A 26,519-nucleotide genomic window follows, 5' to 3' on the forward strand; every position below is an offset into this window, starting at 1 on the left:
TTGAACTTTGGCAGATTTTACCATTTGTGCTGACAGTACCAAATATGAAGAGACGCTGCAGGGTGGCTATAGATGCTGGATAGCTGCAAATCTCACGGTATTATGTCCAGCACAAGCATAATGCTTGGTCAAAATTTCAAGTCCTTATCTTCATTTGTATGGAAATTGTTGCAGTCTGAATATTGGTCAAAATTTGTCACAATAAGTCTCGACATATTTTCATGCACACGTTGAGTCAACTTGTTTGACTTGCATCCATAATGTTAAAATTAATTTCTCTGAAATCAGCAGAAAAAACTGTACAGAATTTCAATTTACTGTTGTTGTTCATTCGTTCAGTCGTCTCCGACTCTTCGTGACCTCATGGACCAGCCCACGCCAGAGCTCCCTGTCGGCCGTTACCACCCCCAGCTCCAATTTACTAGCCATTCTTATACATTTAGTTTCAATTTTAGTAGACCCCAAAAATAGCATTTTGGGTGACTGACTACCCTTCAGATAAGGGGGTCTAGATCAGCAACTATTGCAACTAGAGACCTCAAATTCTGGGAAACTTAGTTTAACACCTGGCTGGTGCTACAGCTAAAATTTGAACAAAATTGGAGACATGTTGGTGAGAAGGTTTAGATCACTTGGCATGGAATGACCCATTGGGCTTTGTTTCCATATCCTCTACCTGTCTTGTTGCCCTCTTCTTGATATATTTCAGTTTGTCAATATCCTTCTTGAACTGGGGTGCACAGAACTGGACAAAGGGTAGGGATGCTTAATTCTTCTCTCCCCTTTTCTCTTTGTGAACTACTCTACTTCCTCATTTTTCTGCTTTGTGATACGTTTGCTAGGTTGGGTAATTTAAAACAAAGAAACAATGAACACAAGAAAAATTAAAGAGTAATCGGTATTTTTGCAGCGTTACAATGTCAAACAGAAAGTCTAGAAACAAATTTCAGCCCCCTTCTCACCACACCTTTTAACATTTACAGTATGAAGAGTGCCAAGGCAACTGAATGTAATGAGGACACATATCTATATTTTAGGAGTGACAGCAGCAGCTTGCCTCCTAGCAGTGTTTTTGCAGAAGAATTCATTTTGCAGTAGCATGAAAAATGTTAGGACAAAAAGAAGAAGCTCCAGAAGAGGAGTAACAATAACATGGAGTGGGGAAAGCACAGAAAGAAGAAAATAGAAATACTTCTATTACATGCCACACATCAATTTCAATTTTTAAAAGAGCACACAAAGCAAACAGCTCTAAAACAAGCAAAATAATCCAACTGCAATTTGAAGTATTCTGTCCCAGATTTCACACCTTAGCACCCGAGTCATGATACGCCACCCTGATATTATACTAATGGCCGCACATTTACCAGATCAGGGCCACTTTTTTCCTCACCATTTTCAGGGCTGACACCTACTTTCCAGTCAAGCCTAGCCATAAATGAGATATTTCTAAATTGAACTCCTTAATTTAGATTTTTTTTCTTTAATATGAATGATGGCCTTATGGTTGCTTTTAAGCTTTTTGTATTCATAACATTGTTACACTCTCATTATTCAGAAAGCAATTATTTACAAGGAATGCCACCACATATATCTCATTATTTCCATCCTCTGCTGTTAATAATTTCATATCTGAGATATTATATAGCAGTCAGTTTGCTTTTTCTCCTGCTGTATGAATGACATTTTATCATATGAAGTATAAAGTAATCCAGTCAATGTGAGGTTAATGTATTTGTGGAAATCGTTGCTGTGTAGGTTTTGCAGGAAGGAGAAACAGGATCCGTTCAAGTATCATAAAGAAGTTCACTGCAACTTTCATAAATAATAAGGAAAATGCTGGGGGAAATGCAAGATCCTACCTGTCTGCTGAGTACCAGCAGCGTGATGAAGAAAATGAAGAGAGACACAGAGCCCATTGTCTTCAAGTCTTTCAGGATCCCTGGCCTGTCAAAACAAAAATGTATAATTGTGCAGTGCAAAAGGACCCCAGTTTCTGAGCACGACCATTTGAAGTACCCATTTATCTGTTGATAAAGCAAACGTTCAGTCAAAGGTATGACAGAATCAGGTTGTACACATTCTTCTACACTGAAACACTCCAGGCAGGTGTCTGGTGCAGGGCTCCCTGTAAGAAACTTCCTTCTCAAAGAAAACTAATATGCAGCAGTTTCTTCCACACTCCCAAGGCCAGTCAAGGGATCTGACACCTGGCCATTTTAAAAAAATAGTTGGATGTGTGTGTGTCTCATTTTCATTTTATTCAGTGAGGGTCAAGATTTTTTTTCCCGTGTCAGGAGAGATTTGAGAAACTGCAAGTCGCTTCTGGTGTGAGATAATTGGCCGTCGGCAAGGATGTTGACCAGGGGACGTCCAGATGTTTTTGATATTTTACCATCCTTTTGGGAGGCTTCTATCATGTGCCCGCACAGTGAGCTGGAGCTGACAGAGAGAGCTCATCCACGCTCTCCCCAGATTCAAACCTGCAACCTGTCGGTCTTCAGTCCTGCCGGCACAAGGGTTTAACCCACTGTGCCATGGGGGCTCTGGAGTCAAGATAATAATGGCAGTAAAGATGAGGAGCTAGATATGGTTTATGCCTTTGAACAACAATCACCAGAAGCAGAAAACATGGGCCATTATTTGTGCACTAGCCACTTTAGCAGAACAGATGAAATGATTCTCAGATCCCATTGGAAAATAAAATCAGGTAAAACAGTGAATCACACAAGTTTTTTGAAGTTTTTTTTTTTTACATGGAGTGTTTACATATATAGTGTTAGAAGAACTTCTCTCTCTCTCCACTCCCTAGTATTTCTCTAATTTCCAAGAAGTGGCAGCAGATACATGAACAATACTTTAAAACTGGGAAGGCTCAATCTAGCCCTCTAGATCAGGGGTCCTCAAACTTTTTAAACAGAGGGCCAGGTCACAGTCCCTCAAACTGATGAAGGGCCAGATTATAATTTGAAAAAAAACATGAGTGAATTCCTAGGCACACTGCACATATCTTATTTGTAGTGCAATTTAAAAAAACAAAACAAAACAATACAATAATTAAAATGAAGAATGATTTTAACAAATATAAAATTACTAGCTGTGCCCTGCCACGCGTTGCTGTGGCCTATAGTAAAACTTATCAAAGTTGAGGTAGATATCTGGACTATTATGAAAGAGAAGTACCTACCTATTCCTTCCCCCTTTCTCTCCTTTCTTCCTTCTCTACCTCTTTCTTTCTTTCCTTCTTTCGCTACATGGTTTCATCCTTCTCTCTTTCCTTCATCCCCCCCCCTTCTTCCTTTGCCTTTCTTCCCTCCCTGTTTGCTTCCTTCTTTCAATTTTTATTTCCTTTTATTTCACCACCATCATAATAACAATACTGCAATGCATTGCCTCTGGGACCTGACACCTCTCCCATTCTCCCAGGGTCTAATAGGAATAATAGCATAATAATAATAGAAATAACAACCTTTACCCGACATGCGTTGCTGTGGCCAACCTTCCCTCTTTCTCTCCTTCTTTCCCTCCTTCCTTCCTTCCTTCCCTCCCATCTTTCCTTCTCCTCTTCCTTCTCTATCTCTTTCCTTCCTTCCCCCTTTTTCTTTCTCTTCTGGTCTCTTTTCTTCCTTCTCTCTTTCCTTCTTTCCTTCCCTCCCTCTTTCTCTACATCTTCCCCCTTCCTTCACTCCCTCTTTCCTTCCTTCATTCCCTTTTTTTCTTTCCTTCTCTCCTTCCTTCCTTCCCCCTTTTTCTTTCTCTTCTGGTCTCTTTTCTTCCTTCTCTCTTTCCTTCTTTCCTTCCCTCCCCCTTTCTCTACATCTTCCCCCTTCCTTCACTCCCTCTTTCCTTCCTTCATTCCCTTTTTTCTTTCCTTCTCTCCTTCCTTCCTTCCCCCTTTTTCTTTCCCTCCCTCTGTCTCTCATTTCTTCCTTCTCTACCTCTTTCCTTCCTTCATTCCCTTTTTTCTTTCCTTCTCTCCTTCCTTCCTTCCCCCTTTTTCTTTCCCTCCCTCTGTCTCTCATTTCTTCCTTCTCTACCTCTTTCCTTCCTTCCCCCTTTTTCTTTCTCTTCTGCTGTCTCTCTTTTCTTTCCTTCCATCTTTCCTTTTCTTCTTCCTTCTTTCTCTAACTTTCCTTCCTTCCCCCTTTTTCTTTACCTCCCTTTCTCTTTCTTCCTTCTTTCCTTCCTTCCTGTCTTTCCTGGATTTTGACAGGGCGGGAAGGGGCAGGGTGGGGTTTGGAGGTGGCGTGAAGTAAAATGAGGTAAGATTGGGGCAGGGGAGTGATGGAGCGTGGGGTTGGGTGTGTGTATGTGTGTGCAGCGGCGGGGGAGTGGGGTTGCGTGTGTGTGTGCGGCGGTGGGGGGAGTGATGGAGCGTGGGGTTGTGTATGTGTGTGCAGCGGCGGGGGGAGTGGGGTTGCGTGTGTGTGTGCGGCGGTGGGGGGAGTGATGGAGCGTGGGGTTGTGTATGTGTGTGCGGCGGCAGGGAGAGTGATGGAGCGTGGGGTTGCGTGTGTGTGTGCGGCGGGGGAGTGATGGAGCGTGGGGTTGCGTGTGTGTGTGTGGCGGCAGGGGAGTGATGGAGCGTGGGGTTGCGTGTGTGTGTGCGGCGGCGGGGGGAATGATGGAGCGTGGGGTTGCGTGTGTGTGTGTGGCGGCGGGGGGAGTGATGGAGCATGGGGTTCTGTGTGTGTGTTTTTCATTTTGAGTAGATATGTTTGTATCTTGTGGGTTGTGTTGTGGCCATGGGAATTTTGGTTAAGTTTCGTTGGGGGGTTGTGGAGTTTTGCTGTCCCGTTGAACCAACCTAACAGATTTATATATATAGATTATTATTTCAATGAGAAGTGTGGACCTGCTTTTGGTTGATGGGATAGGATTGTTGTTGTTGTTGTTGTTGTTGTTGTGTGCTTTCAAGTCATTTCAGACTTAGGTTGACCATGTGGGCATGGGAATTTTGGTTAAGTTTCATTGGGTTTTTTTTGAGTTTTGTTGTTTTGCCGTTTTGTGAGTGTGTTGTGTTGTTTTTCATTTTGAGTAAATATGTTTGTACCTTGTGGGTTGTGTTATGGGCATGGTAATTTTGGTTAAGTTTCGTTGGGGTTTTTTTGAGTTTTGTTGTTTTGCCATTTTGTGAGTGTGTTGTTGTGTTGTTTTTCATTTTGAGTAGATATGTTTGTACCTTGTGGGTTGTGTTATGGGCATGGGAATTTTGGTTAAGTTTCGTTGGGGGGATTTTGAGTTTTGTTGTTTTGCCGTTTTGTGAGTGTGTTGTTGTGTTGTTTTTCATTTTGAGTAGATATGTTTGTACCTTGTGGGTTGTGTTATGGGCATGGTAATTTTGGTTAAGTTTCGTTGGGGGGTTGTGGAGTTTTGCTGTCCCGTTGAACCAACCTAACAGATTTATATATATAGATTATTATTTCAATGAGAAGTGTGGACCTGCTTTTGGTTGATGGGATAGGATTGTTGTTGTTGTTGTTGTTGTTGTTGTTGTGTGCTTTCAAGTCATTTCAGACTTAGGTTGACCCTGAGTGAGAGCAAGGTAAATGACCTCGAGGGCCATATTCGGGTTTGAGGATCCCTGCTCTAGATGATATTAGACTTCAACTTCCAGCATTCCTCAACCTTCCTAAACAAGCTTTTGGCAGCCGAGAATGGCAGGTTGACATTTGTAGAACCACATTTGCTTAATTCACTTTGGAAAGACATGAGATTGCCACTGTTCTCTTCCTTGTAATATCTAACAAAATGAGTGTGTGATGTTGTACTGTTATGCTGCAGATTTCTTCACTTAATTTCCTAAGTGGCTGGTGAATGTGAAGACCCAAAAGTTAATGTTGTTTCTCTCAAAAATGGTAAAAAGGGAGAAAAAGGGGAGTAGAGGCAGATCTTTCTCTCTTATAATATCCAAGGTTGCTCCTTCACCAAGAAGCATATGCACCAACCTACCTTTTTTGAGGTCCCATTGTATAGAGGAACTTGCTGTAGTTGTCCAGCTCAGAACCATGAGTATGTAGAAGAATGACATTGTAGATCACCAGAGCAACCAACATAATTGCCACTTTCAGCTCGTGATTTATTCGGAGAAAGACAGAACAAGATATCAGGCCCAGAACACAGCTGTAGATGAAGTACTATAGGAGAAAGACCAAACAAAATATGGTTACCAATTTGGGCTTGCTTCTGACATAGTCTGCATCGCAGGCATCCTCAAACTCTACCCTCTACCAATTGTTTGGGCCTCCAACTTTCAAAATTCCTGACCATTCCTGGCTAAGGCTTCTGGGAGTTGGACGCCCAAACAGTGGTGAAGGGCAGAATTTGAAGATGTCTGATATAGAGACTGTGGATAGTTCCACACTGACCAAAAAGTGGGCTCAATTCGGCATCCTGGATATTGGATCAAGTCCACTTGGTCACATAATGGAGACTCATTCTGCCCCACTGTCCAGCTGCATTAAACACGGTTTGGTGCCACTAGCCAGGCAGCCTAAAAGACAGCCCCATTTCCCCATGTTGCGGCTGGTGACAGCTGCAACACCCCCATCTACCTCACTCTTTGGGTGCACTGTCCAATGTATATTGTATCTTACAGTTAATGTGAGCAGTGTGCAAAGAGAGGAAATAAAAGCTCAATTTCTGCTGCCTCTTCAATTTGCTGTGAGAGGGGAAGCTTTGATTATAACCTGACTCATGGAAAATATTATTTCCTCGGAACTCCTTCCAGAGCACTTTGGCTCTGAGGCCATGCTTCTTTCTTCTCAATGTCATGCATTACAGAACTAGGAACCTTGGAGCTAGCAACTTTTTCTGTTGCCACTGTTTGATTTTTCTTTTCCTTGCCCATCCACTGTTCCCACTATAACCAACAAGGAGATAACTATTTTGATGGTGGCAACAACACTCAGGTCTTAGTGTTTAAATATCTATTTGATACAAAGTACTCCTGCCATGAGGCATGTTAATAAATAAAAATTTAAAAAATATTGAGACTTACTGGCAAGAAAAAATAGTTGCTTTGAATATATCGGAGTGTCTGCTCACTTGCTTCAGGAGAACTTGAATTTGATGAATTAGGAACAGGGAAGAAGTGAACTATTTCATCATCACCATCCAAGAAAAACTACAATAAAACAAACATGAAATCTCTGAGGGTTTCTATCAAGCATGCCGATAGTATCAGAAAGAAATCTAACATATTTAATTCATTAGACTGTTCTCATGAAAATGCCAGCAAATTAGAATTGAAATGTCAATATTGCTGGGACTGTAACAGCAAGAGTACAGTATGCAGTCAAAAGATACAGTAGGACAACGGTTCTCAACCTGTGGGTCCCCAGATGTTTTGGCCTTCAACTCTCAGAAATCCTAACAGCTGGTAAACTGGCTGGGATTTCTGGGAATTGTAGGCCAAAACACCCAGGACCATAGGTTGAGAACCACTGCAATAGGAGGAAGAGTACTGTATAAAAAAATCAATCTCAAAATCTTGGCTCAACTTCTTCATGCGTCAATGTAAATACTGTACCTTAACTCTTATAAAAATGAAACCATTTCCTTCTTTGAGTAGAATGTTTGAGTCGAGTGGCCTCACAGAAATTTTTTTAAAAGCACTAACCTCTTCCATTCTCTCCGTCCTCCAATGAGAGCATGCACCAAGAATCCACTGCCAAAATTTTCCCACCAAGGTATTACAAATGGCCAGATGCAGTGCTGCATCAGAGACTATCTATTTATTTATTTATTTATTTATTTATTTATTTATTTATGATGCTTCTATCCCGTCTTTCTCAAGCCCAAAGGTGACTCAAGGCAGCTTACAAATTGACAGCAATTCGATGCCATAACAATTCACAATATACAATTAAAACATTTAAACATAATTACAAAATCAATATAAAATCAATATAATACAAAAACGATTAAAAACATGTAATAACCTCGAGAGAGTTGAGGCTTCTTTTAGATTCCCCCTGGATGGATGAAGATCTCAGTTTTGCCACTCTACTCAGAGAAGAGGAAAGTTCCTTTTTTGATAGGAGTTAATACAAACACCTTGACTCTTACAAAAAGAATCCATACTGTTCCCTGAATGGAGTAGCAAAAGGCATTTTTGAATGTTTGGGTGGGAAAATGGTAGTGGCCAAGATAAATGCCCCCCTGACATGGCACTAACACTTTCACTTCTCTATAGAATAACCCTTGACTTGCTGACAGGTCATATTGCAATCCACAATTTTTGCATCCAAGGTTGCCCTTGATTTATAAATGAGGTCAATTTATACACAATTATATACAGCAGTTGTATAATCCAGCAGGAAGTCTAAAGGGACAGAAGCCATCTACTCTAACAACATACGAGGAAGAAAACAGGGTATGAAAATTAATGGTTTTGGAGAAGGATGTATAAAGGTGGCAGAGTAAAATAGGAGAAGGAGACCTTAGGACAAGCCTCCTAGATGGTCCTCAAGACAGGAAAGGACAGGCACTTAAGGTAAGTATGGGATCTTGGAAACTCTGGGCTTGACCCTGAAACCCAACAGAAATAGATAGGTGCATTCTGTGTGAAGTGTGTGTTCATTCATTCAGGAAATGTTTGTTAAGCTCACAGCCAGGTCAGACAGACTGTTAATTGCTACCTTGCATTACTTTGCCAACTAGACATGTATTTTCTGGGAAAGCATCTGGAAAAGAACAGAAATGAATCCAGCTTCCACATCAGCAGAGCAAACAAGAATGTAAGGAAAATTTGAACTGCAACTTGCAACCACCAGGCATGCAGTTTTTTGATCTCTATACAGCAAACTACAACAAACCATAATCTTCCAAGTTTTTCTCTCTGCATTCAGTTTCCATAGCTCTCTTTCACCAGATATTCCCTCTCCTCCCACACCCAAATAATATTACCCTGATGTGGGAATTTGGCATAGCTGAATGCATTGGTTGCAATTCACGCTATGAATGGGTCGGAAGAGAACGGAACAGGCGTTTTTCACAGTATGTACATGGTATTCAACAGAGAATAAATTAAGAAGTTTGTACTGCCTGAAGCTACAGGCAGGCAGAGGCCAGATAAAAACTCTCCCTTTCTGATTACAGAATTCCAAAGTAGGGCCACCACAAAAAATATAAGAAATGACAGGTGCAATGGGAAACAGCTAAGACTAAAACAAGAACAGTAGAACCTTTAGATGGAAGTCTTTAGCCAAAAGCTAGACACAAGCACATGAATATACACAAAAAGCCTAAGAAGATGCTGATGTAAAGTTGAGGCACCCAATAGAGATTTGTAGAGATCTTATCTTCGGTTAGCATACAAGACCCCTGTTCCCTTAACTGACAGTACTTCTTTGAGTGAGCAAAGAATAGAAATAAACAACAATACTATGAAAAATAACAGAAGCAGATAGAGAGATCAGACAGCTGAGCCACTCAAATCTGCTGACTGTTGTTAGAAAGCCACTCCCAAAAGGCTGAACTCTTAAGACAATAAAGACAAGACTGCCAAATTTATCCCTAATTCAGATACCCAATAGATGCCAGCAACAAATATAGGACAGGACAGAGATAGACATCCTGATCTACAAATTGGAATGAAACTGTCTCATAAATTGTGCTATGCTGATATACTGAACTATATCTTCCAGGAAATCTGACATAATGATCTCTTGAAATATACTATATCTCTCCAGATGGAATGTAGAACACACTTATGAATATCTTACTGATAGAAGTAAAGACTATATTAGGCAAAGCTGCAATAAGCTTTCCTTCCTATCTGTACATAACTTAAAGTTAGATACCATACATATCCTTGAGTAAGTCGACCTTATTTATAAATCAAGGAAAGGGTTCATGATCAAAATTTTGGATTTTGGTATGATCAATGGATAAGTCAGGAGTAATTCCATGGAGAGAGGAAAGGGCCAGTGTTGCCTTTTGCCAGTGGCATCATTAGAAGGGTAAAGCTTACATTGTGTGACATCATCAGAGTGAAGACACCAAAATGACTAGCACTGATTCAACCTCCAGAATCCCCCAACAATCTTGGGGCGCATGGTATCACCCCCATAGATGTTCTCAGTGTTCGTCTCCGTTGGCTTGTTTTCTGCTTCTTCAGAGATGTATACCAACTGATTCAAACTGCAGGAAAAGAAATTCCACCTAAACATTAGGAAGAACTTCCTGACAGTAACAGCTGTTTGACAGTGGAATATACTCCCTTGGAGTCTCCTTTCCTGGAGATTTTGAAATAAGGGTTGGATGGCCATCTGTCAGGAGAACTATGATTGTATATTCCTATATGGAAGTGGGGTGGACTGGGTGGCTCTTGTGATCTCTTCCAGCTTTATGAACCTAAGTAGGAAAACTTTCTAAGGACAATTCTGTTACATGAGTAGTTATGTTATATGTAGTGCACAAACAGCATTATCTATGTTCATGTCTCTATCAATTATCTTTTGGTCCACTATTTCCGCCATATTACCCCACATTTGATACCGCTTCCATTGTAAAGCTAATCTTCTGTATGTTATTATAAAACATAGTTATTTATGCAATGTAAACAAGTAGTTCATTGCTGTCCCCCGAATGTGCATCTACTCAATCTGTATGAGAGTAACTAAAGTCACTCATTATTACAATACTTTCTCCTTTGGATGATTTCTTTCTCCAGTATTTTGGTCAGGTTTCTATTAGTACAACCATAAACAGTAAATAACATTTTGGTCCTAGTGTTATCAGCCAGAGTGAAACTGTGGAAGTGCCTGTTCTTACGTTTATGGGATTCTAAACTGCTGCGGAGAGGGAGGGATTACTATCCACAGCACATCTTTCACTGGTCTTAAAATACAATTTGGGTCCATTTGTGTCCCGCTAATTCTAGCCCACTAGGCTCCTGGTATATCCACTGTGTCTGCATGCTGTGTTCTTGCTTATTATCAAGAGCCCCATCTTGGCTCAGAAGCTTATGCGCTCCATCTTGGCCCAGAAGCTTATGTACAATTTATTTGCCACCAGGGGAGAAAATATTGGCAACAAGAAGTTCTATTTGTTCTGCAGGTACCAAATTTGCTTTGTACCTGCTCTCTGACTACATTTGTGCCAGAAACATCTTTCGTTTTTGTTCTGCTTTAATGGTAATTGTAGTCTGGTTAGAGCTTTGTTTATTCTGATAGAGTTTTCCATCTTCTCTGCACAAAGATGTTTCTTTCTAGTAATACTTCAAAGGAGGAAACACTGCTGTTAAATCAGTTTAAGCACAGTCTAGCTATCTGCAAATGGAAAAAGATGCTCTGGATAGCAGATATTTGCCTGTGGCCAGCAAGGATATAAATAGTTCTGCTCTCCTTCAGGTTGTCTACTAAATGATTGTCTATGCTGCCCAATTTTCACGAGTCTGCCTGGGATTTTTGGAGAGCAGCATAACATAACCCTATCTGTTAGTCTAGTTAAAGTTCAATCCTGCTCTATACAGTTGAAATTCAAGCAATATTAGTTTTCTAATATTTCAGTAGATTCAACATGTATGCACTGCAACAATATGTTGCCTCTGCCAAGAATAATGTACAAATAAATAGTACTTATTCATGAGGAGAGTCAACAACTAGAGACAAAGGAGCATGGAAATCAGGCCCCTTCTACACTGCAACATAAAATCTGGGTTATCTGCTTTGAACTGGATTATATGATGGCATAGACTCACAAAATCCAGTTCAAAGCAGATAATATGGATTATCTGCTTTGATCATCTGGATATTATGGCAGTGTAGAAGGGGCCTCAAATGAGTTCCCTAACTGCTCACTATATTGATCCTTTGGCAATCTCACTAGTATAAAGTAGGAATAATTTATAATACCAAATCCTTTTACAAATAAGCAAAACATGGCAAATTTATCAAAACAAATCAAGAAAGTTTCACATATGCAATAGTAAGCAACAGAATTTAATTAATTCTTATTAGCTAATGGAACTGTGCAGTTCATTTTGTTCCTTAGATAGTACTAAATTTTGAAAGAGAAGTCAGATTATATCATGTTATATTTGAACATTTTAAATTAAGCATTTCTCATTTAGCGAAAAAGAGAAAGAGGGAGAGATTACTATAGAACCCTACAGACAAAGAATAGTCAATTAGTTTAAACCTAGCAACTCTTCATCCAGTCCAGATTCCCCATCAATGATTTTTTTTTTTTTGCTTCATGATCCTGTTTGGTTTCCTGAACCTGTCAAAGCACATTGCGGCAGTAGCAATGGAAGCTACAATTTGGAGAAGTCTGCATCTATGCCATTCTTAAAGGCACATACCTCTCGTCACGATTCATTCTAAACACAGCGAAAGTAGTTCTAGTAGGTGTTGCAACACAGATTAGTAACTTACTTAGTTTAGTTTACTCCAAATTATTTTAGTCCAAATTTCCTCCAGTGAGGTCAAGGCAGCATACTTACTCTTCTCCCTTCACCTGTATCTTCACATTAACTCTATGAGGTAGGTCAAGAACCAGCTCATGGTCAAACAGTGATTTTTTATGCAGGCTTGTCAAGTTATGAAGATTTTGCAACGAGCAATCCAAGACAATCTGTTCGTTGCCAGGCCAGATCAGGACTTCTACTAGTGAATCTATCTATCTATCTATCTATCTATCTATCTATCTATCTATGGGGTCCACCTCACATCTTATGAAAGAAAAGTCTCTTCCAAAATTTCAAGACTCCTGGGCAATTAGAGAGAGAACTTCATGTCCCACTTACTTCAGTCACCTGGGCCTTAAGACCAAGAGAAGGAAGAGTGGTACCAGCCACATTTGTATTAGGTGGACCTCTTGCAGCATTTGATATATAGCTTGAGGCTGTTTTGCTGCATGATAAATCCCACAGGGGTAGCCTGTTGTGTGCATGGGTGGTACACATTATTTCCACTCTCACCACATGGAAAAAGATGGCTTTGGGACTGCTTTGCCTGACCAGCCAGAGAAGAGAAGGAGGAAGACATTGTACTAGCCGTGATCACGGCAAGTAGAGTCTTGGCATTTGAATCTGGTGGCAGCCTAATTGCTGCAGATCAAATACTCAGTCTGTTTGGATCCATTCTCAACACATCAAAGATATTGGGGTTGTGGTGTTCTATATGGGCCTGATGTGAGATTCCACTTCAACATTAAACAGAGGATTTCCCATATTAAAGAGTACAACCGGGACAGTTTTTTGGCTTAGGGGGGAACTGAACCAGGATTTCCCAACTTCTAGTTCACCAGTTTAATACTATATTGCACTGTAGCATGAAATTAATTTTTGAACAAATTTATATGCCCTAATGCTTCATTACATTTATTTTATTTCAATGTTGTTTTGCCCACTGGATATATTTAACAAAGACAGATATAGATTTCTGACAAAGTGGAACTGTAATTGATTGATTGTTTTTTTTAAAAAACACACTGCAGTATTTATTTTCTAATTTGTCAGTATTGCTAGGGATAATATTTTTTCTTTCAGAAAAGAATATAAATATCCTCTAATTTAGAAACATATAAACCAGGGGAATAGTCAATACATTCTTCTCTTAATGATACTGTATTCTCCAAAAAGGGATAGGGAATATTTTGTGGCAGACATTGTGGGGAGAGATGAGTTCAGTGATCACTGTCATGTACATATTTGGCAAAGGATGTGAATCTGAGTATCATGTGATCGTGGGTGGGAAAAATACACTGTTCTGAGGGCTGGTCTTTGGGGCCCCATCTGCACTGCCATCTAAAATCCAGATTATCTGCCTTGAACTGGATTATATGGTAGTGTAGATTCATAATTCAGTTCAAACAGATAATGTGAATTATCTGCTTTGATAATCTGGATTGTATGACAATGTAGAAGGGGCCTAGGTCTCGCCCCAGAGTCATTTAGTTTGAGGGCTGATACTTTCTGGTCAGCCTTCAAGTTTGGTTGCCCTTATTCTGTCTCATATTTTGTATTTGATCTTGGTCTTCCTTTGGTTGCTCTGCAATGGGATCAAGGCGGTTTAGAATAATTGTTTTAAAAATCCAGCTAAAACATTAATTTACAAAAAGAAAAAAATATAATCTAGTATAAACATTTTTAATGGTGATGATAAAGGTAATTCTATCATTATGGTGCTTTTTCAAAGTTTTTGTACTGGGATTCTTTTGAATGATTCTGCCACCAAAATCTTCCAGTCGCCAAACTTGTTAGATGAAGTGTAATATAAATATATTGGAAGAGAAGAAACACTAGTAATAGAAACAACACCATTATACCTACCATATTGAACACAGCCATTGTTAATATTATTGCCGTTGTTATCAAAGTCAACATGATCCGTGGCCATGGGCGGTTTGCAATCACTCCGGATGACTTCAAAATCCACATTAGTGAAGCCGAGACCTTCTTGTTGCACTGCTACATGTGGAGTATAAAAATGCATCTGTATTAATGTTTCTGCTATTTCTGACATAACACCAGAATAAGACAATTTTACATTGTAAAAACATGCAGGCATTTTTTTAAAAATAAGAGAAAAAAAAGAAAAGGAGTTGAACAGAATTTATTAAGCATTGCTCTATCACAGTGATGAATTGCTATTGATCTGAGTGGAATGAAAATGTGTACTGAATTACAATTGCCATATTTCTGCTCTGAAATTATTAACTGCTCATATGGAACACATTAGCTGATTAAAAAGAAAGAATGAACCACAGGGTCCTCTAATCTCTTCTGGCCTAAGTGCAATGGACCATCTAAATTTTTATTTCATTTGGTATTCAGAGAGACCCTACCATAGACTACAAGCACAAACTATAAAATAGATTACCAATATGCACGGACAATAACCAAACATTAATAGCAGTAAGTTAGGAACAGTATGAAAAAGACATTCATTACTCAAGACACCAAAAGTCAGCAGCACATATTCCATTTTGAAAAAGAAAATCTAATATGTCATTTTGATGATCAGTGGTTCTCAACCTGTGGGTCCCGAGATGTTTTGGCCTACAACTCCCACAAATCAGTTTACCAACTGTTGGGATTTCTGAGAGTTGAAGGCTAAAAGAGCTGGGGACCCAGAGGTTGAGAACCACGATTTCAAAGCAAGACAATATCTAACCGGGAAAGCCTGGGATATGCATGTTGCTATCAGTAACCTAATAATAATAATAATAATAATAATAATAATAATAATAATAAAACTTTATTTTTGTATCTTGCCTCCATCTCCCTGAAGGGACTCAGGGCGTCTTACATGGGGACAAGCTCAATCAACACAGTTAAAATATAACACAGTAAAATATATAAAGAATAGCATAAAACAGAATAAAACCAACATTATAACAAAATATAAAAGCAAACATCAACACACAACCAATAAATCTGAAATAATAATCAGTTTCTGGACATGGTGGGCGGACTGGTGCAAATCAATTGTAAGGATAGGGCTGATGGATAAAGTTCATAAGTTAATTATCAACAGTAAGGATAGAGGGCAATAATAGAATCATAGAATCAAAGAGTTGGAAGAGACCTCATGGGCCATCCAGTCCAACCCCTTGCCAAGAAGCAGGAATATTGCATTCAAATCACCCCTGACAGATGGCCATCCAGCCTCTGTTTAAAAGCTTCCAAAGAAGGAGCCTCCACCACACTCCGGGGCAGAGAGTTCCACTGCTGAACGGCTCTCACAGTCAGGAAGTTCTTCCTCATGTTCAGATGGAATCTTCTCTCTTGTAGTTTGAAGCCATTGTTCCTTGTCCTAGTCTCCAGGGAAACAGAAAACAAGCTTGCTTCCTCCTCCCTGTGGCTTCCTCTCACATATTTATACATGGCTATCATATCCCCTCTCAGCCTTCTCTTCTTCAGGCAATGTGAGATAGAGCACTATAACTTTGGATACAGAATAATAGTAAAAATAAAAAAAGGTCCTAGCTGGGGCCAAGTTATCAGAGGAATTGTCCTGCCAGAATTCACTCCAGTCGGTACAACACAAAAAGCTGTGGTTAATTTAAAGCAGAAGTTAAACCACAAGATAGACCTATCTGTGTCTGAAATAAAATAGTTTAAACTAGACAAAATTAATCTACTGACAGTATATTCTTCAGTAGCATACCCCCCTCTCTCTCACACACACACTCAAACTGGAACTATCAAACCTGCTTTCAAAAATATAAAAGAAGTCAACATTGATGGTAAAATCAGACCCACAGCCACAGGGTGGGGCATAGATAGCATGCAGTTTGGGGCAAAAAGTATAAATGTACTTGACATATGGATGCCACTCTTGGAAGAAGCTATGAATAATGTTAGCAATTTCCTTCTTGCTCCAAGAAAATCTTTAGAAACTACAGTTTTTAAAGACCAGTAGCAATCAGAACCTACTCTTCACAAAGTTTCCATGTGGTTTTTGTGTGTGACCAAAACATTCTATGCAGAAAACAGCTTAATCTTGTTAGTCCATGTTGTTTCTCATCGGGGTTTCCCAATACTTCTAGAAACACATTTTCAAATCATTTTTTAATATTTTCAAATATTCTATCTCCAACTTAGTGGCACATATTTAAGCAAAACAATGATACCAGTGGAAAGGGGTAAGCTAGACTTCTGGACTTGTGCACTGACTTTGCCAGGGCTCTTTCCATGGAGAACATCACTTCTAGCTTGGCCAGAGAGTACATTATGAGCAGGATGATTGTGATTCTCTAGTAGTCAGGTGAGCAGATCTCAGTACTTGCATGCCGGGGGTACTAGCTAACATGAAGAGATGCGGCAGTGACCAAGGACCACCAGGGAACAAGTGAAATGCAAGATTTAGCAATGGTAGCCAAGTCTAATAGTAGACTGGAGTAAGAGGGCCTGGTCATCATAGATCTGTCTAGTTTTCCCTCTCAAAATAGAAATGGATGAGCCACGATCTCACTGGGATGTATGTGCTCTCTTGGTACACATTTTATTTCCAAACAGAGGTTGAGCAATGTATTGTCAAAGGCTTTCATGGCTGGAATTACTGGGTTGTTGTACGTTTTTTCGGGCTGTATGGCTATGGTCTAGAGGCATTCTCTCCTGATGTTTCGCCTGCATCTATGGCAAGCATCCTCAGAGGTAGTGAGGTCTGTTGGAACTAGAGGTTGAGCAGCTTATTTAATAATGTATTCACAAGGTTCATATCTCATAGGTTTCTCGTTTTACCTAAGTAAGAGGTATAGCTTAGTTACACAGAACACAAACTGCACTGATTATGCAGAGACTAATGATGTTTTCAAAAGGTCCCAGAATAATTTTCTATATAAAGATTTCATGGGAAGAAGCTGAGGAAAACTGTGGAAAGTTTCTCTCTGTTTGACCAGACGTGACAGCAATATGTGTGATGACATTGTGAAGCAAGTGTTTAAAACATGTTCTTTTTAAAATCATGTGATTATTGTAAAAAAAAAAAAAGACATTTTCTGGATGGTGGCATGTGTAGCAATTATAAATAAAATTGCTGGCAATTGTGCTAGCTTCCTAAAGGAGCACTTCTCTTTTATATATTTGCCATTTGTTAAGATCTTCAACAATAGCCAGTCTCAAGGTTCACTTCCTGAATGTGATAGGATTTGACACCATGAGAGGATGGGGTAGGTTTTTTTGTTTGTGGTTCCACTAATATAGACACCACCCCCCACCCCAAGCACAGTTTATCTGGTGTCAACCATCAGGTATCAGGTGATCAAGGATATTATGGGGCAATCCTATGTCCACAGGGAATAGGAGAAATCCTCCTCCAAAGTAAGATAAACAGCTCTGCTTGGATTTTCCTTTCCTTGCCCAAATTGGAAAATGCACATTAGAATTTAAGTGTGATTAAGTGCAGATCTACACTGACCACTTAGGTCTGTGTGTATAGATGAATTCCTCTCTCCTCCCAAGGTGGCATATTGCCACCCAAGGCTGATCAGGTTTAACCAGGAGGAAGGGTGCCATAATGAGGCCTTGCTCGAGGTGACTAACTCAGGGAAAAACCTAAATCATGCACCAAGATTCCATGCCTTCTCTGTGTTAGGACTTGTCAAGACAGCTACACCAGTTTCTAACCAGAACCAGCAACATCTGTCTTGACTACCACACATTCCCTAAGCTTGACTACCACCAAGCCTAGGCAACATTTCACCTGGATCTCATCTATACTGACCACATTTCTCAAAGGGTGAGTGAATCAGTTATGTGGCAGCTAAATGATACATGGTACAGTTTGGGTTAATGCTTGCCAAGACCAACTTAACATAGCCTTAAACTGTATCAACCAAAGTTGTGGGTTTCTCCAAATTTACCCTGAGAATCTAAAATAAACCATGACTTTTAGCCCATGTAAACAGTTGGGCTACTTCTGAGATGGTTCTCAATATTTCTTGATACGATAGAATCCTGACCTCAGAGATCTGTTTTTCCACTCAGGCAGTTCACAGGGATAAAAACGTTAGAGCAATTTCCCCAAATCTGGTGACGTCTAGATGTTTTTGACTACAGTGCTCAAAATTCCTGAGCATGGGCCATTCAGCAAGGGCTGACATCCAAAACAATTTGAGGACTGTTTTTCAGGTTGGCTTCATTATATATGATGAAGGAATTATATTGCCAGGAAGACCAAAGAATGGAAAAAGTCCAGGACAGTCAGATCCAAAAAATATTTGAAATCAAGAGAAAAAATACAGATCTGATTTCTTCTGCCTCTTTATTTTAGATGGTCAAAGAATAAGACCCAAAGGAACTTAAATGTAAGTGCACAAATTTTGTTATGAAAGAAATGACTTTTTAAAGAAAGGTAACAACCTAATGGTACACTTTTATTGCAAACACATTTTTCTTTCAGATTCTTTCTGTTCTGGGGAAGTCTTTCCCAGAAGAGCATCTCCATCAGTTTTGTTTTGTTTTGTTGTCTCTTATTGCACATTCCTCCCAGTTATTTGTTTCCATATGCTCTTTATCCACAGCTTTAAAAAGCAGTGCAAGTATACCCCAAGAGTCCAAAAGGTAAAAGAGGCTTCAAAAGATAGATTTGGACATTGTGTTTGAAAGCAGGTGTACAAGCCTGGCATTTCAGGCAAGAAACTGATGTAAAAGTCTGAAACTAAAGTATCTGTAAATAGTCAAAAAAGGAATACAATGTTCTATAAATGAAAAACTTGGCAGGAAAGCAAATGTTTATTTCTTCACAATAACAAGACTCTAATTCCTCTTAGGCTCACCGGTTCCTCTTCTGGTGGATGCTCTTACCTGCTTCAAATTTGTTTCAGGATATATTAGGGAAAATCCCAGGGTTCAGGTCCTGTCTTACTGCACAAGAGTTGGAAACTAATGGTACATCCACTCCTTGAAATGGATGCAGCATTTTCCTGAAACCCTCCAGTCATTTCCTTTTTCTCTTCTACAGAACTTGGAAAAATTAGTTTCCAAGACTACAACTCCAGACTCTCCAAACTGGTATGGCCATAAGGGATTTTGGCAAGTGTAACCCAAATGAACTAATTCTCCCAAGCTGTGCTCTTATTTTAAGAATATAGTGCAATATTTGTTGGATACATTCCTGCATTTATCATGAAAACATTAAACAGCAGATCAGAGCAAATCCCTTTGAAATGGACTTCTAATGGAAGCATACCAGAGAAATGAATTAGAGAACAGAGAAAATGTCTATAGAACATGTATTTGGCATTTCTAGATCCTCTAGCACAACTCTATGCTCAGTTTGCAGTGAATGCACATCATAGAATTGTACTGAAAAATCTAGAAACTCCTAGAGATCATAGTGCTAGTCCTATTGACTAGTCCTACTGTAATTATGGACATCCACCATAGTTGGGACATCTGTTAAGTAAAACGTTCCAGGTTGCCTCAAAGTCACAAAAACTGTGATTTTACAAAATTAAGAATGTATGGCAGGGAAGAAAATGTAGACACCAAATAGTAATATTTTCATGCTGACATAATGGATACTATGCTGCGATGGAGCTCCTTGGGCCATGATTAGTTCAAGATGGCATAAAATATATCACCACCAGCCTCAAAAGAACATCACATGCTGTTTTTGAACATGTATGAGATTTGATTTTAAAAGATGCATTTTTTAAACTCTAAGATGCACTATTCTACCATATAAACTTCTCTAAAAACAGCAAGTATCTTAGAATCAGATGCTTTTATCTATCACATTTTTTCCTGTTAGTGGTACTGAAATTAATTGGTGTCTTTCAATCATTGCTGTCTTACAATGGAAGAAACACAAGATAACAAGAGAGTTGGTTATGCAGTCACTTTGGATCTTGAGGACAGAAAATTTCATTCTGGATTCTTTTATCACGTCTACATTTACTTATACTTTATTCATGTCTTAAATTTATTACAATCCTAAAATTTAGAGTGCTTCATTGGAATTTATCAGGAACATGAAATAATAGTAATACTTATCAGTACAAAAGCATAAGATTATTTTTAACTATGACAGATGAAGAAATCTGCAATGCAAATGTTCTCATTTTTCTGTCGAATATAGTTTGGTTAACAATGCTCAAACAGACAAAATACTGTATTTAAAATAACAGAATACAGTATAAAGAAATTGACTACAGAAAAGAAAGTAAATCAATATCAGAACTTGGAAAAATAAATATTAGGGACTCTGATTCCTAGAAACCCCAGTTAGCAAACATTCTGGGATTTGTCATCCAAAACATAACATTTTCAAACTATTGCCTAGAACCATTGTTTTAACAAGGTAACTAACAGGTATATTAAAACTATTTTTGGCAAGGGGAGTGTCCCATAACAACCCAGAGGTATTATGGCCTAACTATTTTTGTGGAAAGAATTGTGTTGCTAGGGAAATTGATATGCTTTCAATACCTACCAAAAGCTGGCCGGCAAAGCAGATAAACAGAATGAAGGAAAGCACAAAAAAAGCAGTTCCAAAGGAGATTCCAAGTATAGACTTTCTGAAAGACAAGGGAAAAAAAGGGCCTGTTAGAGAACTAACATAGAAACAAATGAGAATAAATCAATCTAACTGAAGGACAAAAAAAAAAAAAAAGAATGCATTCAGCCAATAAAAGCTAAAACAATCTGATAGTGACAGCTATGTTTAGACAATCCTATATATATATATATATATATATATATATATATATATATATATATATATACATACACACACACACACACACACACCCACCCATATATAATACAGGGGCATGTTTCACTTCCCCTGAAACAGCCTGGAAGTTGAACTGATATGGGAGATACAAAGTTTAAGTAACTCATTAAGAAGATAAGGGGAGGGAAGATTCAGTTTCTTACTCATACTTATCCTTGGCCGTTTTGATGCTCAAACTAGCTCCTCAATCCTTTCCTTGCCATGTTACATATTAAAGGAGGAGGTATATGTTTAAACAAATACTGCAATTCCTTGCACATCTTATTTAACCAGGATTTGAAAGAGGCAGAGAACCTGCCATTCCTAAGCATATATATTCCAATTTTTTGTGTGCAAAATGAGCTAAAGAACCAAATGCTCTCCCATTCAGTATACCTATGACAAAATAAAACAAAACATACATAGGGACTACCAAACACAGTGCCCAAATGTGAATCAAGGAACATGAAAGGCACTGCAGACTACTTCAACCAGAGAAGTCAGCCATAGCAGAGCACCTGATGATCCAACCTGGACACAGCATATTATTTGAGAACACAAAAATGCTCTCACAACCACCATGTCAGGCTACACAGAGAAGCCACTGAAATCCACAAGCATATGGAGAATTTCAACAGAAAGGAAGAAACCATGAAAATGAACAAAATCTGGCTACCAGTATTTAAAAAACTCTAAAATTATAACAGTAAATAAAGAACAAAACTCAAACACAAGAGAACCCCAGACAAGAAACAATCAAGAACAGATAATCACCTCTCAACAAAGGATTCCCCCAGGCAGTAACAAGCCACACCTAAACACTTTCAGGCTATCAAATGCTGATCAATAGAAACATTCACCAGACCCTTCTTTCCCACTCCCATCTTTGAAGATTTGGAATGCAAATAGGCTAAGATATTCATCGACAAGAAATTCATTCTACGAAGAAACTAATTTTCATTTTCAAGGGCTCTGGCTTGAGTCAGATAATTTAAATGTCTGTTCTTTTCCTCTGGTATGTTCATGAAGCTTTCAACAGATTTCAATCACTGTGGAGGCTTGGAGTGCATAAGAGCTTCATTGTTAAAACTTCCCCTGAATATAAACATTCATGGCAAATCTCCCTTTCTTCTACCAGGTGCAGCAGAAACAAAGACCTCATAAAAATTGGTGTTTTTTTGGGAACACGGAGTGCGTCTGCGTGTGTCATTTGCTTTCAGACAATCAATGGCACAAGTGTCGTTTCTTTGGAAATTCAAGTGTACTGAACATGCTGTGCTAAAGCTCCCACTCCAATATTCCAAAAGTTTCTTAGTTATGCATGCATTTTTTTTAAAAAAAGGAAAGCAACAGTAATGTGAATGGGAAAAGGCTTGTTCACTGTTTCACTCTTGTATAAAATAGAAACAAAAGGGGTAGGGCATCATACTGACCAGGCTACACCTCCCATAGGAGCTTTTGAAGGGCTTTTCTACATTATGGATTATAGAGAATATATATATATATATATATATATATATAGAGAGAGAGAGAGAGAGAGAGAGAGACGCATACATACACAACCCCAAACATTATTACATTATCTCCACAAAGCAGCCATTTAGCCATTTACTTCACAGATCTTTAAGAATGGTTTAAATCAAGAATAAATATTCAAAACACTGGATTCTAGGTTGGCCAAAATGGAGTTCAGGATGGCCGCAGAGGCTCATTACAATTCAGTTCAACTCTTAGAACATCCTCAGTCCAAATATAGTTTTGCTAATCTCTGTAAAGAATATTAAATACTCAAAATTTCTTGACATGATCTCAAGAAAATCATGCTTCATTATATATTCTCATTTTCCCATCTCTCAATGTGAACAGCAGTGCCTACTCAAAAACTGAGAAACAGATTCATTCAAATGGCTGATAAACCTGAATGTCACATTGTTTTGAGAAGGATTAATTTAAACTGGAAATATCTCCAAAGAGAAAAAATAATAATGCAACACACTGAAAACACTGGATACTTTAAAGCATGTTTAGCTGTTCTTCAGGTGAAAGGGCTCCCCAAATGGCCCATATACAGTCAATAAAATAAGATATTCCTTTTCTACAGGGTAACAACCTGAAAAACATATTCCAAAAGGGCAAAAGTATTAAAATGGAAGTACCAAGTTGGGTCATAGAGTGAAAACTATGGAAGAAGTCTACCACAATTTAAGATAGTCGTTGACAAGCTGGAATGTGTCCAGAGGAGGGCAACTAAAATGATCAAGGGTCTGGAGAACAAGCCCTATGAGGAGCAGTTTAAAGAGCTGGTTAAGGGGAGAAAAAATCTTAGTCCAACATTACAGTAAGGATCAAAAGCAGGTTACCTTCACACTTGAAAAGTGTAAAATTGCGTTTACTGATATAAAGAAAGAACTAATCATAGTGTTCACTTACTTGGGTAGTACCAGAATCTGCACTAGAAAAATGCAGAAGAATATAAGACAAGCACAAGTCACATAGTACTTGAACGCAGGTAGAGTTGTTGCTCTGTACTAAAATGAAATAAAAAGAGATTAGAAAATAACCTAAAAATAATTTAGAACATGATTTTAAAATTGCTGAATTCAACATAATTACTGAAATAAATTTCACATTAAACAGGCAAATGCTTATGGATATATAAAGCAATTAGACTGCTTTAAAGAAGATTGAAAACATCCATAAAAGACAGATCAAAGAGCACAGCTTGGAAAAAGTTACTTTCCAAATACCCCAGCAATGTGGTGCTGTATTTAAAAAATATCCCTCAAAGCTCTACTCCAGAGCAATGAACTATAATAGCCAAATACTATTTTCAAATACACATGCTCGTGTGCAGACTATTTAATGAACTGCATCACCCACTACAGACCAACTCGGACACTGTAGTCTTCGGATGAGGCCTCCTTTCGGTCCCACCCCTGTCCCAAGCACAGCTGGTGGGAACGAGAGAAAGGGCCTTCTCCATGGCTGCCCCCACCTCTGAAACTCCCTTCGTAAGGAATTGAAGATGCCCACCTTCCTCCCTGCCTTCAAGAAACAGCTGAAGATGTACCTTTGCTCACTGGCTTACAAGGAGGAGAAGCAGTTGGTAATACTACCATTATACCTCTGATTAATAGCTACAATCCACACCTGTGCCTTGTTCGCCCCACAAGCTCTTGAGCAATGATACATCTATTTGCCCCCCAGGAACAGGGAAACTGATGCTTCAGTTTGATGTTTTGTTTCATGTTTGATATAACAGGCTGCATTTTTAATTTAATTTTAGTTAAGTCATAATTTGTTTTTATATGTTGGGTTGCCAAATTTTGTTACTATGGATGTATTGTTGTGTTCAGGCATTGAATGTTTGCCTTTTATGTTTGGAATCCATCCTGAGTCCCTCCAGGGAGATAGGGCGGAATATAAATTATTATTATTATTTGAAGCACAACAAGATTAGTACATAGCAAACAAGATCACTATGCTGGTTGTTATATTGGATCACACGTCAGACACTTCCCAAGTGTCTAGGACTGTGTGATGTATCAGTGAATATTGTGTGCAGATCCCAGTAAGGTGGCCTTCTGCAGCTAACAGATGGTAATCTTGTCAGCACCGATTGTGTTTAAGTGCATGCCAAGGTCTTTAGGAACTGCACCCAGTGTGCCAATCACCACTGGGACCACCTTTACTGGCTAGTGCCAGAGTCTTTGCAGTTCAGTCTTTCAATCCTCTTATCGTGTCAGCTTTTCAGTTGTTTCTTTTCAATCCTGCTGTCACCTAGGATTGCAACATCGACGATCCATACTTTGTTTTTTAAAACAATTGTGAAGTCAGGAGTATTGTGCTCCAAAATTATGTCAGATTATTCTTATTATTCTTATTCTTATTATTATTACATACTTCTTAGCACTAGTTGCTGCATGAGGTGATGGATGGGACCACAAGGAAGGGCTTTCATTTATATGCCCTGCTAATTGGCTTCCCAGAAATATCTGGCTGTTGCCCACAGGATGCAAAACTAGATGGGAGCTTTGATATGATCTATCAAAGTTCTTACATTTTAAAAATTAATTTAAGCCAATAACATAATCTGCAAATCCTACACAGAAAGGAAGCAACCAACATGTATTGTTACTAATAATTTTGATTTTCTAAGGTTATTTTTAATGCTTAACATAAGTAAAGCTCTATTATAGGATGTAACAAACTATAAAGGGCAATCAACAAGGAAAATCTCTTGAACAACCCTCAATGAAATGTGATTAAAAACATTTCTATGTACTTCATTCAATGAAGTGACTTCCCAACAAATTGTGCGCAAGCCTACTAAGATAGAGATTTTATGGAACTACTAAATGTTTCACCTTTTCCCTATAATGTGAATTAAAAGGATTGATTTGACTCAGAAATCTCCCAATAGTCCACTCTTCTCTTTGCAATAAGCTAACATACCTCAATGACAAATGTTAAAGATAGTGTCTGGGAATTACTTTGGCATGGTAAGTACTGATAACAGAGAAGAATTAATCACCACTGAGACCAAAAACTTTGATTTACCATGGGGTCTGTAAAAATATACCAATAATAATAATAATAATAATAATAATAAAATAATAACAACAACAACAACAACAATAATATCAACAACTTCCAAGGGTTCTGAACTATCAAGACAAAATGTATGCAGAATTTTAAGTGCTCAATAGTTTCATCATGTCAGAATCTGGAGAAGATGCAGGTGCTCAAATTTCCAAATAAAATATGAGATAAAATAGCAGCAATTTTTCCTATCTCTTCCTCTTCTGGACTCCTCCTCCTTAGCTCTCATACATGCGATAAGAAGCAAGAACTTGGATTTGCTCAAATGCATGTCAGAGGGAAGTGTAAACAGGACAGATAAGAAAAGCAACGTATACCTTGTATTTATGTCATCATCAGGGAACCTATATATTGTCCAGGTATGAATAACTGCAGAAAAGCATGTGACCGATTACTATTTCATAATTGGTTTTAAAAATGGTCAAAATGAAAGAGTTGAACATGAAATTTAATCTTACTTCTTTTTCTAATGTCTTGTTGTAGAAGAGCAGTGATATCCTTTGAATATCTTCAGATTTAAGCCACTGTCTGGGAGAGAAAACGAGAGATCATACAGAGAATTATACATAAGTCAAATAACTGTTAGTTGCCAACTTTGTTTTGAGGAATCGCAATAATAAAAAAAGCCCTTTCTATAATTGAAGGAAATGAAACAGTCTGGAGATCCCCATGCTATAAACAAGCCACATCCTCTCTCAGCAGGGAGTGGGAACTGCCAGTAGAAGTTTTGACACTGGCATCAGT

General features: G+C 38.6%; 1 protein-coding gene across 1 annotated transcript in view; it reads right to left on the reverse strand.

The window, feature by feature from the left end:
- The window catches only part of ADCY2 (adenylate cyclase 2), a 132,840-nt gene that overhangs the window by 17,066 nt on the left and 89,255 nt on the right, over positions 1 to 26,519 (reverse strand). The window contains exons 13-19 of the mRNA XM_060774059.2: positions 26,234 to 26,303; positions 23,604 to 23,701; positions 20,892 to 20,976; positions 14,282 to 14,419; positions 7,001 to 7,126; positions 5,953 to 6,137; positions 1,863 to 1,947 (exon numbers count right to left, since the gene is read on the reverse strand). Coding sequence (XP_060630042.2) covers positions 1,863 to 1,947; positions 5,953 to 6,137; positions 7,001 to 7,126; positions 14,282 to 14,419; positions 20,892 to 20,976; positions 23,604 to 23,701; positions 26,234 to 26,303 — 787 coding nt within the window. The remainder of the gene's footprint in view (positions 1 to 1,862; positions 1,948 to 5,952; positions 6,138 to 7,000; positions 7,127 to 14,281; positions 14,420 to 20,891; positions 20,977 to 23,603; positions 23,702 to 26,233; positions 26,304 to 26,519) is intronic.

The sequence above is a fragment of the Anolis sagrei genome, chromosome 4, assembly GCF_037176765.1.
Source record: "Anolis sagrei isolate rAnoSag1 chromosome 4, rAnoSag1.mat, whole genome shotgun sequence".
Lineage (NCBI taxonomy): Eukaryota > Metazoa > Chordata > Lepidosauria > Squamata > Dactyloidae > Anolis > Anolis sagrei.